Here is a 16,552-nt window from a genome sequence, read left to right as displayed (position 1 = left end):
TTAATCCAAATTTTCAGCATTTGTAAAAATATTTGTTTTTGTAAAATATATGTATATTTGAAAGCAAAAAAGCGCCGCAGGCGAAAATTTGGACTAAAAATCGCGCGATTTTTATTCCAAATTTTCAGTATTTGTAAAAATATTTGTTTTTGTAATATGTATGTATATTTGAAAGCAAAAAAGCGCCGTAGGCGAAAATTTGGACTAAAAATCGCGCGATTTTTAATCCAAATTTTCAGCATTTGTAAAAATATTTGTTTTTGTAAAATATATGTATATTTGAAAGCAAAAAAGCGCCGCAGGCGAAAATTTGGACTAAAAATCGCGCGATTTTTATTCCAAATTTTCAGTATTTGTAAAAATATTTGTTTTTGTTATATATGCATATGTATATTTGAAATCAAAAAAGCGCCCCTATAAATAATAATATAAGAGTTATTCCCTTTAGGTTGACTGGGTTTTTCTCATTTCGCTTTGTTCTTCTCTCTCTCATCGTTCGTTTGACAGTTCGCTCCTCACATTTATTCTGCACGGCATTACAAACGTTTAGAAGAACATTTGTAATAATAAAATTCTAATAGAATTTGTAGTATTATTTAGTGAAAATAACTTTAAATCAAATCTTCAATTAATAAAGATTGTTTATAAGTGAATTCGTTACTTTTCTGTGTTTGTATTTAAGTGAAATAAGCGTCTGTAATAGGGCATTTTTTCAAGCTTATGCAAAAAAGGTGCATTTTTAACGTTAAATATTGCTATTAATTCTTAATTTTAATTTATAAAAAGTAATATAAATCAAAAGGCTGATATAGTGACTACATTTGCGTGTTATAATTTTTAAACTCGGTCCACGCATTTAGACATTATAAGCAAATATATCGTGGTAGAAAAGGAAAGCTCAGCCAATCTAGCTACTCCTGGATCTCGGCATTCAAGTGATATAGATGAATTCAGTAAATGTCTGCTAGGGTAGGTCCTATGCTAACATCCGAGCAACAATTGGTTGCTTGCTGATCATATTTGAGGAACGCAATAGTAAGAGCAAGCGTAGATGCTTCCGTGTGCTGATGTTGTATTCGCAGTATCAGAAGGCGTCTTGTGACTGTCAGGTTGGCGGGTCTGAAGCTTCATTCACGGCGTACCACTAGTCCTAGACGACCAGATGGGTGCTACAGAACTTAGAACCGGCCGGCTGATTGTCTTAAATATCGCCGACAAAATTGTTTTCCCTTTGCCCGCAACATGGTCATTAAGTCGCTGACCGGTAGGACTTAGTGACCTTGTTGCAGCTGTGGACCTATTGACGACCGCTGTTATGTGAAAGTTACTCATAGTAATTTGGGGTTATTTGTCCTCGAAATCGGTGTTCAGAGACTTTGACTTCCAATGATAGTCCAATTTGTAAATAGGGTCACTGTGGTTGGTTAGAGTGGTGATTCATCCAGAATCCAACTAGCGCTTCCGCACCATTTTTTTGGGTCACTGTGGATTTTGCGGGAAAAAGTTGAAGATTCCTTGTCTAAAAGAAGCGAGATGGACAAGTAGTAATCGTTCCCAATGAAACCATCAATGCCATTGCCGGACCCCATTATTAAACAATCGTCAGTGTATGGTATCAAATAAACTGTCTCTGGTAGTTGGAGCTTACTCTGTCTGTTGTACTGAGAGTACATCAGTGGTTCCGGACTGTACAAACTTCTACATATTCTCCATAGATAATATTTTCTCGTCCGTGAGCTAGACAGAAATATTGCATTCTGCAAATACAAAATCAGCTGTTTTATAAAATTCATGTTCCTTTTGATGAGAAAAAACACAGGGATGTTCACACTTAGAAAAGTTTACCGAGCTACCGAATAACGAGCATAACGTTAACGAATTACATATATTTCCCTATTTGCTGTGAAATATGCTTTTAGGGTACGTAAATATAATATAATATTATACATATGCAAATGCACTTCGAAATCGGTTACTAATTTTTTGTGAATGTTCTTATTTTAATGCCTTTTGGTTTTGAATCGGAGCAAATATGATCATAAATATCCAAATCATTAGTATCAAAAATCTTTCTAATTTGAGTTCTAAAGCACGACATTGGCTGGATATATTTCACTTCGAAATAATAACTAGTTTGTTTTAATAAATTACTAGGGCTTTCATGTAGTTGTTTACCTTTACCTATGTGACAAATAAAAAACAAATCACTATGCTTTATTTTCAAGTTAACGGCAACACTGATGGCTACACTCTTCAATAAAATTTCTCAACCACAGTTTTAGATTACTCATAAGGTATTATCTTAGCTTATTATTCTTTGCTATGCAAATCCGAAATAAACTTATACTCAATTTAATAATAAAAGCAAGAAGCAGTTAGTTCACGTAATGAATAACAGTAATGCCAATACTGAAACGGAAACAGACACCGCTATTTCGAGGTTTCGAACAAGTGAAGACGGGGTCGATGCAGCCAGCTTAAATTCCTCTGTGGTTCATAGCATACGGACACAATATGCACCTTTAGTCCAGCAATCTTTGGATAGTACCAGCATTACTATTGAAGAAAACACAACACATCAACAAGGAAACTTGGTGTTCACTAATGAAACAAGTAGCACGGGCAATATAATGGAGCAATACGCACGATTCTTAAGAGAACAAGTGGCAGGAGTAACTAGAAGCGGACTAAGTAATTTTATTGCCGTAACAAGAAATAGCGATTTATCGCACCAAAATGCTTCCGAGTTAGTGACACAATCGGGTAATTCAAATCGAATTCGGTCTCTTCCTGCTTCACTTGGAAATTTGAACAGTGTTTTAACAACTGAAGGTTTGCGAGCATTTTCTCGTGTCGACAATTTTGTTTCATCTGCTGATCCTCATGAGGAGTCCTTAAATAATCAAATGTTAACTTTATCGGGCCGAGAACCGGAAATTGTTACAAACGCGATCCCAAATCGGACATATCCTGCGAGAACACCAATTTTGGTGGCAGACCAACACCTTCATTTATCTTCAAATTTCCGTAATAATGTTACATCGAGCAATGTTGGGAGCATTCTAACACCAAATCAATTGAATCAACCAATTACAAGCAGAGATCGATTAAACGATGGAAGAGATAATTTAACAGATCATAGAACAACATCCACTACCGGTACAAATCCGCCTACAGAGAATTCAACCAGAGCAACAGAAGAGTCAGCAACGTCGACAAATGAATTATATAATAATATTTATCCCGACATAGTTATCACAACTATTCGTATTTGCCTTCACTATATACCTTTTGCTTGTATACTCTTCGTAAAATTCATTTATGATCATTTATTGGGTATATTGGATTTAATAACATTACAATTTGTAATGTATTGTGTTAACAAATCCTTACAAGCACAAGTTGTGAAACTTGAACAGAAGAAAAACTCAATACTTTTACGAGATCTATTTTTAGTTGTGTCCGTAGTTTCTCTACGACTGTCACTTGCCTCAGCTCCTTCTGATCCGTTTGGTCTGCTGATAGCACCATCATCCGATGAAACTAATATCATTCATCAAATAGTACTTAATATTCCTCAAAGTACGAAAACAGTTTCTCAAAACCAACTTACGACAACTGCGCAAAGCCCAATTGAAACTACTGTTGTTATACCGAAACTTATATCTGCAGAAGTGATACTCTACTACATTGCCGTAAATGATCTTGTGCTTAAATTGATCACCATTTCGATAAAATTACTCGTCACTTTATTACCGCTACGTGCAATACGGCACAAGTCAAGGGTACCTTAATGCATTATTGGCAACGTTAAGATTATTTGTCCAGCCTATTTCTTTTCAGACGCGTTTGTATGTTTTCATTGAATTTTTCTCTCAATTTTACCGATCATTGGTGCCCATTCAGCATTGGTTGTTATTCCTTTTTGCGTCTTATTCTGGTCTACATGCGGTGAGTCATTTTAAAATGTATTTAATAATCTTTAATATAATAATTTTCTTACTCAGATTTCAGGTGTATTGTTCTCTTCTACTTACATTGTACTCAAAGGATGCGAATTGGCAGACCGGGGAAAATCGCTAAAGAAGTCGTGTATGAATCTAATGGTAAATAATAAATTTAAAATTTTGTAACATATTTCAAGCATATACTCTTCCAATCAGGATAAATCGAGAAAACCGGCAAGAGATAACTTCGATACTAACGACGAAATATGCGCCATTTGTCAAGACACTTACGTCTCACCAGTGGTATTAGAATGTGGTCACATATTCTGTGATAATTGTGTAACCATATGGTTTAAGCGCGAGCAAACTTGTCCTATGTGCCGTGCAAAAGTGGGAGATAACTTTGCCTGGCATGACGGTTCTACAACGTTTTTCTATCAGCTTTATTAGTAGCTCGCGCACGAAGAGTTCATATTATTTAATAATAGTACAATATATTTAAATATTCTATATTTCTTTACTTCTAGAACATAGTGAAATTATTGCATTGTCTTTGACAAATCTTCTGAAGATAAAATCAGGTTACGAATTCATTGTTCACTTCGGTTTTTTTACTGTGCCAATTGTATGCTGTTGAAAAATTTGCCCATCCGCCTTGGTTGCTAGACTGTTTATTTTAGCATGCTGTTCCCTGCTTACGATTTCTTCCATTACTTCACCTTCCCCTCTGATAAGACGAACGCGTCCGGTGGTCGGATCAACAACACGTCGCATTTGACTTTGCCGTTCTCGATATTCTTGCGGTGTAATAGGTGTATGCGACTTTGTGTTCATAAGTTTTACTGGGATTTCGAAACCGCTTTCATTGGCAACCTCCTTTGTTGAATGGCTGGTTGTTGGTTTTTCTGTGTCCTTCCCATTTTTTTTATGTTTCCGTTTACTTTTTTTATGTTTATGTTTTTTAGATTTTTTTTCACGCTTGCTGGTTTTTCCCATTTAAGAAGTCTCCCCTTGAGTGGTTATGAACTCTACACGTTAATACAGAGAGCTGCCATTACTTCCAGAATTGATTTTTTATGCACAGATGTACTTTTATATGATATGCATTTACAACTGTTACATAATTAATTTTATGTTGCATCAGTAATTCTATTTGAATGCCGGATGTATTTATTTTGTTTTGCGTTTACACTATGGCTGACTTTTTTTTATCCACTTTAAGATATTAAGGAAGAAGAACTAGAGAAATATACATCAAAGAGTTCTATGGCTATTATGAAGAGGTTTTGGTCGAAAACTTACCCCAATGTCTATAACAGATCTTTTAGTGAAAGTTCTGTAATTCACATCCGAGTAACTTTCAGTGCAATTGGCAGAAAATTTCAATGAAATTCACTTGGCAGTGAATTACAGAACCTGGACGAATACTAGAAAATCCCAAAGTTCTTCAGAACTTTACCAGGATGTTAACAACATCATTTTCAGAGTTACTTGAAAAACTCCATCCTATAGCAACGAAGTTCAGATTCTGTCTGCTTGTGGCAGATGAAAATAAATTAGTTTCTTGTACATTTTGTACACGCATATATGCGTCTGCTTTTCACACTAGAAAATGTTATTTGTTTTCATGACTTGTCATTTTTTGTATATGTAAAAAGTAACATTTACAAATGTAAATACATATTTTGTAAGTTCACTTTTAATGATCTTGAAAAATCTATCTGCTTACACTGTTCAATTAAAGAGACTACCGATCTGTCACGTTGGTTTTCAGTAAACATTTGGTAGAAATCGGAATTGTTTATTATTTTATTAAAATGTCGTTTTCATGTTGGTCCTATTTTTTTTGTTTTACTTTTAACCTTTCTATTCTATTTATCACAAATACATTTTATTCTACAGACATGCATATTAGAAGTTGTAACATAAGATTGATTCCTGGAATTCATGAGGGTGAATTTTGTATATGTCTTTTCCGGCTTTGGTTCCTTCCCATTCACCTAGTACAGGATGTATGAGCTAATTATTGTAAACTAAATTTAATTTATTATCTGTGGTGAGGGATTTTTATTACTGTAACGCATATCTGTTGCATAAAACAGCTATTTTTTATAATTGAAATTTCGTGAATCCTATTTATCGTTTTGGTAAATCTAGTCTTATCTTTATTAAAAATTTTACTCGATATTTGTTATTTATCGATTTTGTGAAAGTATGGCTACACTATGAATCGTACTTTTACTCTTTGGAGAATGGAAAGCGTTTTTGCTAAATTCTTTGAATGAGCAAGACAAGGATCACATAAGGTCGATTATACAGCCAATTCACTTGAGCTTGCATTAAGAAAAAGAAGGGCGAAGATTGTAGTACGCGACATAAAGCGGGGCTTTTGCTAAAAATAAGTTCAATTAACTCAGTAAATTGGTAAATTTCTTAGTAATAATATTGTTCATGGTGATGTGATGAAAACTTTATATTATTTGGAAGAACGCAAGCCACGTCATATCAACGAATTGCTGTCGTAGTAAAATCGTTTCAAGGGGGAAGAGATTTGGTGTGCTGCTGTAAATAGACGAGAAATGAAAATGGCTATCGCCAACTTGCCAGATACAAGAAAATGTGAACTTTACTGTTCATGAAGTAAATTCTTTAATCGCTATTTTTAAATATTCGAGGAGTAATCAGTATTTTACGGTATATTGTATTAGTTATATCCGCGCGTTGAACATTTGTTTATTTAAAAAAATATATTTCGTACACTATGAATTGTTGAATACACCTCTGTATGAGGTAGCGCGGTTTTCTCTTTACCTTCCTCACTTTCATTTTTACCTTTGTGTGTATTTTTTGTGTTTCTCTATTGCCTCATTCTATTCAATAGCTTCGATTGGGTCGTAGAGTCGTGTGCGAGTAGGCAGGACGGTATGATTACACCCGGTTTGCAAATTTGCTTCGTTTCGTTTTTCTACGAGACCGTACCTCATTCCTGTTCCTGTCATCGTTATTCATTCTCGTTGATTTCGTTCCGTATTAAAAAGTTTTCCTGTAGATTGTGAAGCCGTTTACTGTGTCTTCTTGGGATAAAGATTTGCATGGAGGCGGGGGATTAAATTAAAATGTAAGTAAAATCTTTGAGACTGATCTTCGATGCTTCCAAAATCATTCAATTGGCGGTATATTTGAGGTAGCAAATCCTGCGATTCCTTGTGCAGCTGTGTCTTGTGTTGCGGCTTAGTCTGTCCTCTGCTGTGAACTATTGCACGTATATCTATAGCACATTTGCATGCTTGCCAACATAGTCATTCCGCATCGATGGTAAAGCTAGTCTGCTACAGTGAAAAGTTTCTAAATTATTTTTTTTGGTTTGCTTAGCAATTTTAGTATTTTTATTGAAACGAATTTAAAACAAAATACTAGTCGTGGGATAGATGTTATTAATGGAAATAAATTCAATATAAATCTTCTCTTTAGGCCGAAACTTGCGACCTCTAAAATATAACCGCAAAGCAACACGATCCAGTTAATTAGGATTATTAAAAGGAAGGTAAATTATATTGTCCTTGTAAATTTAAGTTATCTAAGTGGCATAAGATTCCTTCTTATAAAGCAACCCCTTAATTAGGAGACATACAAAGGTACATATAAATATTTGCGTTTACCTATGACAGTGGCGAGTGATATGCTTTGAAGAAAGATACAAGCCCATCAAAATGTAACGTCTACAAGACATTTGCGTTTTTCATAGTTGGTCTTAATTCGTAAGTCAATAAGTCAGACGGGTCTGTGCCGCCGGATCAAGCCAAATTCGCATCTGGAGGTATTTCCAATAGTATTTTGAAAGTTTTTAATCAAAGGCGTCGGTCGGCGATTGGTAACTATTGCAAATTGAGGGATATATTTTAATGTGATGCGCTAATAAAAGGGAGAATCAACAAACCCTCTTTAATCACGCATGACATTGCTACGAAAGTGAGGTCTACGTTACTCTAACGACCCAATTTTATACACGATAGGGGCCATCCATGCAGCACTTCCCAAAGACTCATTGGATTTTTAACAACAATTCTCGCCTGTTGCACGTTGTTGAGGTTTACTTCTGTGCTTAATGGTGAAACATTTACATACTCGCATTGATTAGATTTTAGTGTAATGTCTTAAATGAGATTTTGGTATGTACAGTTTTGATTTTTACTGCGGTTGTTCCAACACCACTTTGCAAGTACATAGTCATAAGCAATCATACCACTCATCTAATAATCGTCGTCCCTATCGAAGCTGCACACTTCCGAACATCGTTTATTTGATTTTAATTAAACTACCCTATTCAAAAATAAGAAAATGAATCGTGTATAAAAAATTTCAATATTATTTTTGAAACATATTTGTATTAACTTCTACCAAAATATATTTATAATTAAAAATATATGTGTATATGTTGAATTTTTAATCATTTATCTTTTTTTCGAATAGATCACGTTCTTCTTAACCTTGTTTTCTACTTACCGAGATTATTTTTCCAACCGGCTCTTACGTGTAATACATTTCAACGTCTATGCCAAAAAAAAAATAGCTAATGGAATATTTCCCAACAAGCAAGATATCAACTGAATTGACTACAAACTAAATGGATCTTAAAGCACTTTAAAAAATTTGTCCAACGTAGAAACCCATCATGGAAAACTACGCAACACTCCATTAGAGTAGATAGAAATGATATATATAAATAATTTCATTGAGTGAAAATTTAAGGGGATCGAAAAATTGAAAGTGCTAAATAAATAGTTTGCCATTAAGAATTCGATTCCTTTTATTTAAGATAACAATCTTATTTAAAAGGAATAGTTAAAGACAAAATAAAAGGCAATCCTGGCGTATAAAATAATAAATTCTGAATAAATGGTTGTATACTCAGAAATGTACGATACTTACACAAGCTATAATTGTATGATAACGCACAAATAAGGCAATGATAAAAGATAATTTGTAGTATATCCGAAAAATTTATTTTGAGCAAAATCACAATACAAAGCTCCTTTGAAGTTAAACATTGCAACTATTCACAACTATTGACCATTGACAATTGATAAATCGTACTCAAAATTTTTGTCTCTGTGATCGTAAAACTGTAACAGTGGTGGCAAAGAAAAAAAACACAATTCACATTAATATAAATTTATATAAATGTATATGATGGACGAGTCACAACCGAAAACGTTGTACGTTGGGAACTTGGACGCATCAGTATCAGAAGAGTTACTGATCGCACTATTCAGTCAAATGGGCCCGGTTAAAAATTGTAAGATCATACGAGAACCCGGAAATGATCCTTATGCATTCATTGAATACTCAACTTACCAGGCGGCAACTACTGCTTTGACAGCAATGAACAAAAGGTTATTTCTTGACAAAGAAATAAAGGTAAATGTCGAATGAAATTTATATTTTATGTAAAGTAAATAATAATATATTTTTATGGTATCAGGTTAATTGGGCCACTAGTCCTGGGAACCAGCCAAAAACAGATATAAGTTCACATCATCATATTTTTGTTGGTGATCTCAGCCCGGAAATCGAAACAGAGACGCTTCGTGACGCATTTGCGCCATTTGGTGAAATATCAAATTGCCGAATCGTAAGAGATCCCCAAACGATGAAATCGAAAGGTTATGCTTTTGTGTCATTTGTGAAGAAAGCTGAAGCGGAAAATGCGATACAAGCTATGAATGGTCAGTGGTTAGGTTCGCGCACCATTCGGACGAATTGGTCCACAAGAAAATTGCCACCACCTCGTGAATCCAGTAAATCTGGCGGTGGCATGGGAATGAAGGGAAATATACGACATACTTTTGAGGAAGTGTACAATCAATCCAGCCCAACAAATACCACCGTCTACTGTGGAGGCTTCCCGCCGAATGTCATAAGTGACGAAGTAATGCACAAGCACTTTATTCAATTCGGTCCTATACAAGATGTGCGCGTTTTCAAGGATAAAGGATATGCTTTTATTAAATTTGTAACGAAAGAATCAGCAGCACGCGCTATTGAGCATACTCACAATTCGGAAGTGCACGGCAATCTGGTCAAATGCTTTTGGGGTAAAGAAAATGGCGGGGACAATTCAATGAATAACGTGGCGGCAGCGTCCGCGGGCGTAGCAGCTGCAGCCGCTGCCGCCGGCACTATCATATCGCCTGGTATACCAACAACACAGCAACAAGCAGCTGCAGCCGCTGTAGTTGCCAATGCTGCTGCGGCCGGAGCAGGAATACCTGCTCAAATGATGACTCAACAACAGCTAGCTGCAGCAGCACAGTATCCATATGCGGCAGCATACCAACAAATGGGCTATTGGTACCCGCCAACAGTAAGCTTATAATTAATATATTATATACAGAACGATAAGAGAAAGTTTGAATAATTGCTTAGTTGTTTACACCGTTACAGGGCTATCCGGCCGCTCAAATGCAAACCCAATACATGCAACAAGGATATTATCCATACACTTACGCTAGTGCTCAACAAGCAGGAGGTATGTAAGACCAATTATAAAATGTCTGAATTTTATTCATATCCTTTTTTTAAAAATCAGCTGCAGGTTACCGCATGGTACAGCCAAACGTTGCCTGGGGAGTTCCAGGTGCAGTAGTGCCTGGCGTAACGGCAGCTACAGCTGCGGCTGCTGCAAATGGATCGCTGGCACCGCAGATGATGTATAGCGCTGCAATGCCTCAGTATCAGGGTCAATGAACCTGATATGGCCGTCATAGTTGTTGGAGCAAGTGGGTGATACGAAGGATGAGTATATTAAAAGGCATCAAAAAAACACCAAGCGAATATATATGTCCAAAATAGACGTGAAAATAGGAAACAAATATTTAATATCCAGAGTTCAAGTCGTGAAAAATTAAACCTACTTATCGTCCCACTCTTAACTCTGTAATTATGGTCAGCATTATTTTTGTAAATTATCATAATGCTATCACCCCCAACAACTGCGCAAATCGCAAAGTAACTAAAGTGACGCTAAACTCGTAATTGGATCATAGCCATCTTTGTATTTAACATTGGATATACTGCGAAAAAATGAAACGGAAGTAAAAAGGATAGGATAAAATAGGAATGAAAAAATGACACACGAGGAGGAATATCGCCGCGGAAATATTAATTATTGGACGCAGAGCGTGTCAACAAATTGTTTCATTTGAAGGCAGCCGAAATAAATCAGTTTCTTATAACAAAAAAAACAAAAAACAATATAACGCAAACTTTACAACTTGTAATATTCGCTACAATCTCGAAAAGAAAAGAAAGGAGGAAAAACAAACAAAATAAAGAGAAGTTAGAAACTAGGTCGTTGTTAAATAGATTATATTTAAAATAAAGAGAACATAATTATATTAAACGATCGAAGATAACTACGAAAAGTTAGAGGATATTGCAAAAACAAAAACATTCATTTTGCTATTAACATGAAATTTGTAAACAATTTTACTTAAAATAGCGAGAAGTTTTTTTTTTACTTTTCAATAGATAACTCAGCTTGAGAGGGTAAAGCACATCACTGAAAGGGAATGTGACATGAGCTCCATCAAACAGGACACCAGCAAGAAAAATATTGTAAGAAACTACTGCAAGTGGAACTTGACGGGGCGGGTAGGGTAAATTATCTAATCCATTCTACATTAAAAGTAACAAGTTAGGATATTTAATTTAAAGGAAAAAAGTAAAAAAAGTGTGACAAGCTTTACAGTAAGTACGATTGCTACACATATTTTGCGTGTTTGTAACTCGCAAGAAATAAAACAAACAGTAGTAGTTAAGTCAGAGGTGAATAAGTTGAATGGATGCAACCGAAAAAAACAATGAAATAAAGTTATTTCATTAAAAAAGTGAATGCGATATACATATGTACATGCAGAATATGGAAAACAAAAATAAAATAAAAAATCATGCAACATAAACTATTTATTTATTTCACAATGTGTAATAGCACAAACATTCCGCACTATGTTTGAGGATAGCTGCCGAAGTTACAACCCTTGTTCGGATATACATAAAACCAAGTCATTCTAACAACGTAGAACTGGCCGTCTGAAGAGATTTATTTCACAATCGATGTACTTGGTTTCGATAAGCGTGTTTTGTTCATAAAGGCGTCCTTGAACCTATTTTGCTACTACGCATATTTACTTTTCATTTCCTAAAGAGAGTAAAGGCATAATTTTTATTTAAGTAGCTAAGTCAAGAAACTCAAAATAAGATACATTATAATAAAATAGATTAAAACAAGTGAGGTCAAATACTTTATTTTTGGCGACACGTCAAAAGCTGTTAACCCCACGTTTGGTCAAAATAACCATCTTTCATTTATAACTTGAAACTTAAGCAAAACAAAAATATTTTAAAATGTAGATGGTTGTTCGTAGTTATTATTAAGATTGCCTTTTTTATAAAATATTTTGCGCCAAGTAATGAAAAGACAAAAATAATAATGAAAATGTCCTTATTATTTTCCGAAATATTCTCCTTGGAAGCAGTTTTGCGTCGCCGTAGCCGATTGGTTTGTGTGTGACTATCAATTGGTAATTCCCAGGTTCGAAACCACGGACATGGAACACCAAATGATAGAAAAAGTTTTTTCTAATAGTAGTCGCTCCTCGGCAGGCATTAGCAAACCTCCGAGTGTATTTCTTCCATGAAAAAGCTCCTCATAAAATACTATCTGCTGTTCGGAGTCGGTTTAAAACTCTAGTTGTGTGCCAACATCACGACGCACATCACAAATACGAGGAGGAGCTTATTATGTATGTATGTTTGCCTCTCAGAAGCAGTTTGCCAAAACGAGCTGCTTAAAGGCTTCAACAGCTTTTTCAGGCGTTGGTTGAGGTTGACCTCGCATTTTATTTTTGATGTTCGGGAACAAAAAGAAATCAAGTACCATATCACGGCTATAACGCAGATGCCTCATTAATTTAATCTTTCGGGTGGTCAAAAACTCTCTTGTAATCGTTGTTGTAGTTGCAGCAGCGTATTTAACGATGTTTTGCACTCTACCATAAAATTCTACTAAACGAGGTTAGCAGCTTCTACCAGGACGTATATGCTAAATCGAGCCATAAGTACAAATGCTGATCTTCATGAAAAGCTTGTTCAAGACTGGCATTTCCTGTCGAGGGAAACCATCATTAGAAACATTTTCTGTCTTTTGACGTTTCATGTTTACAGTGGCTATGGCGATTGCCGATCATAAATTTTGATCTTTCCGATAGCGTCAGTTCACTTTGGATGTAATAGAAGAATAATAGGCGAATCCCTAATCCCTTACAAATATTTTTAAGCTGTTTAAAAACATAATATAAATGTATAGTTTAAAATATATTTTATTTATTTACATATTTCTTCATTGCATTCCTAAGTTCCAAAAGCAGAAACATTTTCACTTCATTTTTTTTCATAACGGTAAATAATTGCAGCAACATGTAAATATAGGAACCTGCATCTAGGTTGTTCTCCTGCAGGCATATGAAGGCTATACGACGTCGATAGGCGCAAGCTGCACACAACGCACCTTGCCTGTGTGTCTGGATGACTTCCTGTAGATTGGACTCTTTGGCTCTCGCCCATATAGGTGTTGCATAAATAATTATGGAGTCAGCAACCAATGAAAGTGTCGCCTGCGATTTCCCTTGGGTCCTCCTATATTAAGGAGGAGTCGCGTCAGGGCACCATTGGCAGAAGCCGCCTTGGAACTTGCATTTATTAAATGCTGCCTGAAACTTGGTAATGAAATTTGTAGTTCGAAGGTTAACATTTGCCATATTTATTAGGCTTCACTTTTCTCGGACCGATAGCACCATTAGATGACCAGACATGGGCTACTACGCGTTGAACAGAGGAATACGTTCCCCTGATAGCTTTGCTATTAAACTATTTCTAACTTCACAAATGTCAGAGGGTATTTCTTCAACTACACTGATGAGATCCAGGACAGAACAGAACACAACTACAGTTAATAGATCTGACAGTATATATATATATATAATTGGCGCGTACACCCTTTTTGGGTGTTTGGCCGAGCTCCTCCTTCTATTTGTGGTGTGCGTCTTGATGTTGTTACACAAAATGGAGGGACCTACAGTTTCAAGCCGACTCCGACCGGCAGATATTTTTATGAGGAGCTTTTTCATGGCAGAAATACACTCGGAGGTTTGCCATTGCCTGCCGAGGGGTGACCGCTATTAGAAAAATGTTTTTCTTAATTTTGGTGTTTTCACCGAGATTCGAACCAGCGTTCTCTCTGTGAATTCCGAATGGTAGTCGCGCACCAACCCATTCGACTACGACGGCGACAGTATACAGACAGACATTAAACGACATCCATCGGGAGACTCTTACCACCTTTTTAAACTCTCGAACACCGAATGTCGTTATCGAAATCTGACCACCACCTAATAACCTACGAAGAGCTTCAGCTGCCTCGCTAGACCCGCGCAAATTTGGATCAATTACGTTCTGTATTTGTAGGTTAAGCTCTTACTTATCCAGAATCGACCCCGACATACTCAATATATGTATGTCCAGCATGTGAATGGACCTCGGACGATACTAACCACCTATTCACATGACCTCTCAAACCTACTCACCTAACAACCATCTCCCTCTGGACCCAACCTATCGAAACAATACGCTGTTGTTGTTGTTGTTTTAACAGCATAGTTAGCCCTGTCAGTGTAAGTATATCATCGGTCGTCTTCGTCTAGCTCATCTAAGGGTAGGCCCAGGAAAATGCTGTTTCGACAGGTTGGGTCCAGAGGGAGAGGGGGGTTAGATGAGTCGGCTTGAGGGGGCATGTGAAGAGGTGGTTAGTGTCGTGCGGGGTACCTTCACATGCCGGACATGTGTTTGGTATGTCGGGGTCAATTCTGGATATGTAGGAGTTTAACCTGCTACAATGTCCAGAACGTAATTGTGCCAATGTTACACGAGTCTCACGGGGAAGCTGGAGCTCTTCATCTGCGATAGGTGGTGGTTGGACTCCGATTACGGCATTCACAGGACGGGAGTTCATGAAGGTGGTAACGGTCTCCCGGTGAATGTCGTTTATTGACTGTCTAAATACTGTGCGGCCCAGTAGGTTTCGGTCAGTTTTGTTCTGGAGTTCGTCAGCGTAGTCTAGGAGGTGTCTCCTGACGTGCCTGGGAGGCGGCTCAGGCTCAAGCAGGTGTCTGCAGGGGTAAAACCTGCGGTAACACCCCAGCAGGAACTGCTTGCTGAGCAGTTTGTTGTGCTCCGCTACTGGGAGCATTTGTGCCTCGTTGTGAAAATGTTGGATGGGTGACATCAGGAGGCACCCGGTCGCTGTCCGAATGGCGGTATTTTGACATGTCTGTAGCTTTGTCCACTGGGAATCACTAGTTCCAGGCGACCAGACAGGCGCAGCATAGTTTAGAACCGGCCGGCCAATTGCCTTAAATGTCGAAAGCAACAGTTCTTTGTCTTTGCCTCAAGTGCTGCCGGCCAGCGATTTGAGGACCTTGTTGGGTTTTTGGACTTTTGTTTGCGGTTGTATGCGCAGAGAAGGAGAGCAAGCTGTCAAAGGTTACACCCAAAATTTCGGGTCTGGGCCTACCGTTAGATGAGTTAGGCGATGACGATCGGTGACCACTTCAGGTATTTGGTTTAACTTTTTACAATAAAATCCAGAGTAACATGGACAATTATCAGAAAGACCACCAATTACGTTCTTAACCAAAGCTACGCGCAGTTTTTTGATAACTTTTACTAAGTATAAGATTCAGTAAATAACTACCTGTTTTACTTTACTGTTATATTACTTGTCGCAAGTAACCGAACGCATCTCTCAGGAGTTTTTTTTTATTTGATAACACAAAAACTTGTAATATATAGTATATTTCTAATTTTTTGGAAGCCTGCCAAAAAATTATCCATCACAAAAAAAATGCTGAATGCTGAAGACGTTAATTTTGTGCTGCAGAAAAATTATGCATCACGAAAACACATAATCTATAAGCGTATGATTGAACTTGTAAACAAATAATATTTGAGAATCTGGTCTTTTGTACACTTCTATAAAATGGAAAATATAACAAAGGAGGGAGTATGTAAACATATTTATGGTTATTCAATGCAATGTACTATTTTGCAGATTGTACTTGAATGAGGGTCTAGCTTCCGAGAAAACTACGAATCGCTGCCTCCTGCGACATTACAATGCAACAAATCATGACATCAAGCTATTGGTGTTTTTCTCTTCTTTAGCGAAATTTCTCGCATTAGGAAACTGTTGTCAAACTGCTTTCAGAAGCTTTTACAATGACACCATTAGCTGTATCTAATGCAAGTGGATTGGCATCTTCTGCATCACGTGGAAATACGATCTCATCATACGCGTCTGCCACGCTGCTGCTGCACTCTTTGAGTCGGTATTCTTCAACAAAAAGTTTTTTCTTATAGGGGTTGCCCCTCGACAGGCAATGGCAAGCCTTCGAGTAAGTTTCTGCTCCTCATAAGGAACCATTTGCCATCGGAGCCGACTTAAAACTGTAGGTACCTTCATTTGTGGGACAACACCAACACTTCATCTG

The 16,552-nt window shown here is 36.8% G+C and overlaps 3 protein-coding genes across 4 annotated transcripts; 2 read left to right on the top strand and 1 right to left on the bottom strand.

The window, feature by feature from the left end:
- The first annotated feature begins 2,256 nt into the window (after positions 1-2,256).
- LOC129235426 (E3 ubiquitin-protein ligase RNFT1) lies at positions 2,257-4,547 on the top strand. The gene is made up of 4 exons (XM_054869259.1): positions 2,257-3,785; positions 3,844-3,951; positions 4,008-4,106; positions 4,164-4,547. The coding sequence occupies exons 1-4, from the start codon at positions 2,388-2,390 to the stop codon at positions 4,395-4,397; spliced, it is 1,839 nt and encodes a 612-aa protein (XP_054725234.1). The 5' UTR covers positions 2,257-2,387; the 3' UTR covers positions 4,398-4,547.
- On the bottom strand, positions 4,422-4,988 carry LOC129235427 (ADP-ribosylation factor-like protein 6-interacting protein 4). The gene has a single exon (XM_054869260.1). The coding sequence runs from the start codon at positions 4,941-4,943 to the stop codon at positions 4,545-4,547; it is 399 nt and encodes a 132-aa protein (XP_054725235.1). The 5' UTR covers positions 4,944-4,988; the 3' UTR covers positions 4,422-4,544.
- A 1,722-nt stretch (positions 4,989-6,710) lies between these two features.
- LOC129235425 (nucleolysin TIAR) lies at positions 6,711-11,908 on the top strand. Of its 2 annotated transcripts, none has more exons than XM_054869257.1 (5): positions 6,711-7,065; positions 8,418-9,365; positions 9,430-10,311; positions 10,374-10,476; positions 10,537-11,908. In XM_054869257.1, the coding sequence occupies exons 2-5, from the start codon at positions 9,129-9,131 to the stop codon at positions 10,692-10,694; spliced, it is 1,380 nt and encodes a 459-aa protein (XP_054725232.1). In that variant the 5' UTR covers positions 6,711-7,065; positions 8,418-9,128; the 3' UTR covers positions 10,695-11,908. The 2 variants fall into 2 exon arrangements, with proteins under 2 accessions (XP_054725232.1, XP_054725233.1); XM_054869258.1 differs by having other exon boundaries at positions 6,712-7,065; positions 10,392-10,476.
- The last annotated feature ends 4,644 nt before the right edge of the window (positions 11,909-16,552 follow it).

The sequence above is a fragment of the Anastrepha obliqua genome, chromosome 1 (genome assembly GCF_027943255.1).
Source record: "Anastrepha obliqua isolate idAnaObli1 chromosome 1, idAnaObli1_1.0, whole genome shotgun sequence".
In the NCBI taxonomy this organism is placed as follows: domain Eukaryota; kingdom Metazoa; phylum Arthropoda; class Insecta; order Diptera; family Tephritidae; genus Anastrepha; species Anastrepha obliqua.
Note: the sequence above shows the minus strand (reverse complement) of the source record. Positions and strands in the feature narration are given on the sequence as shown.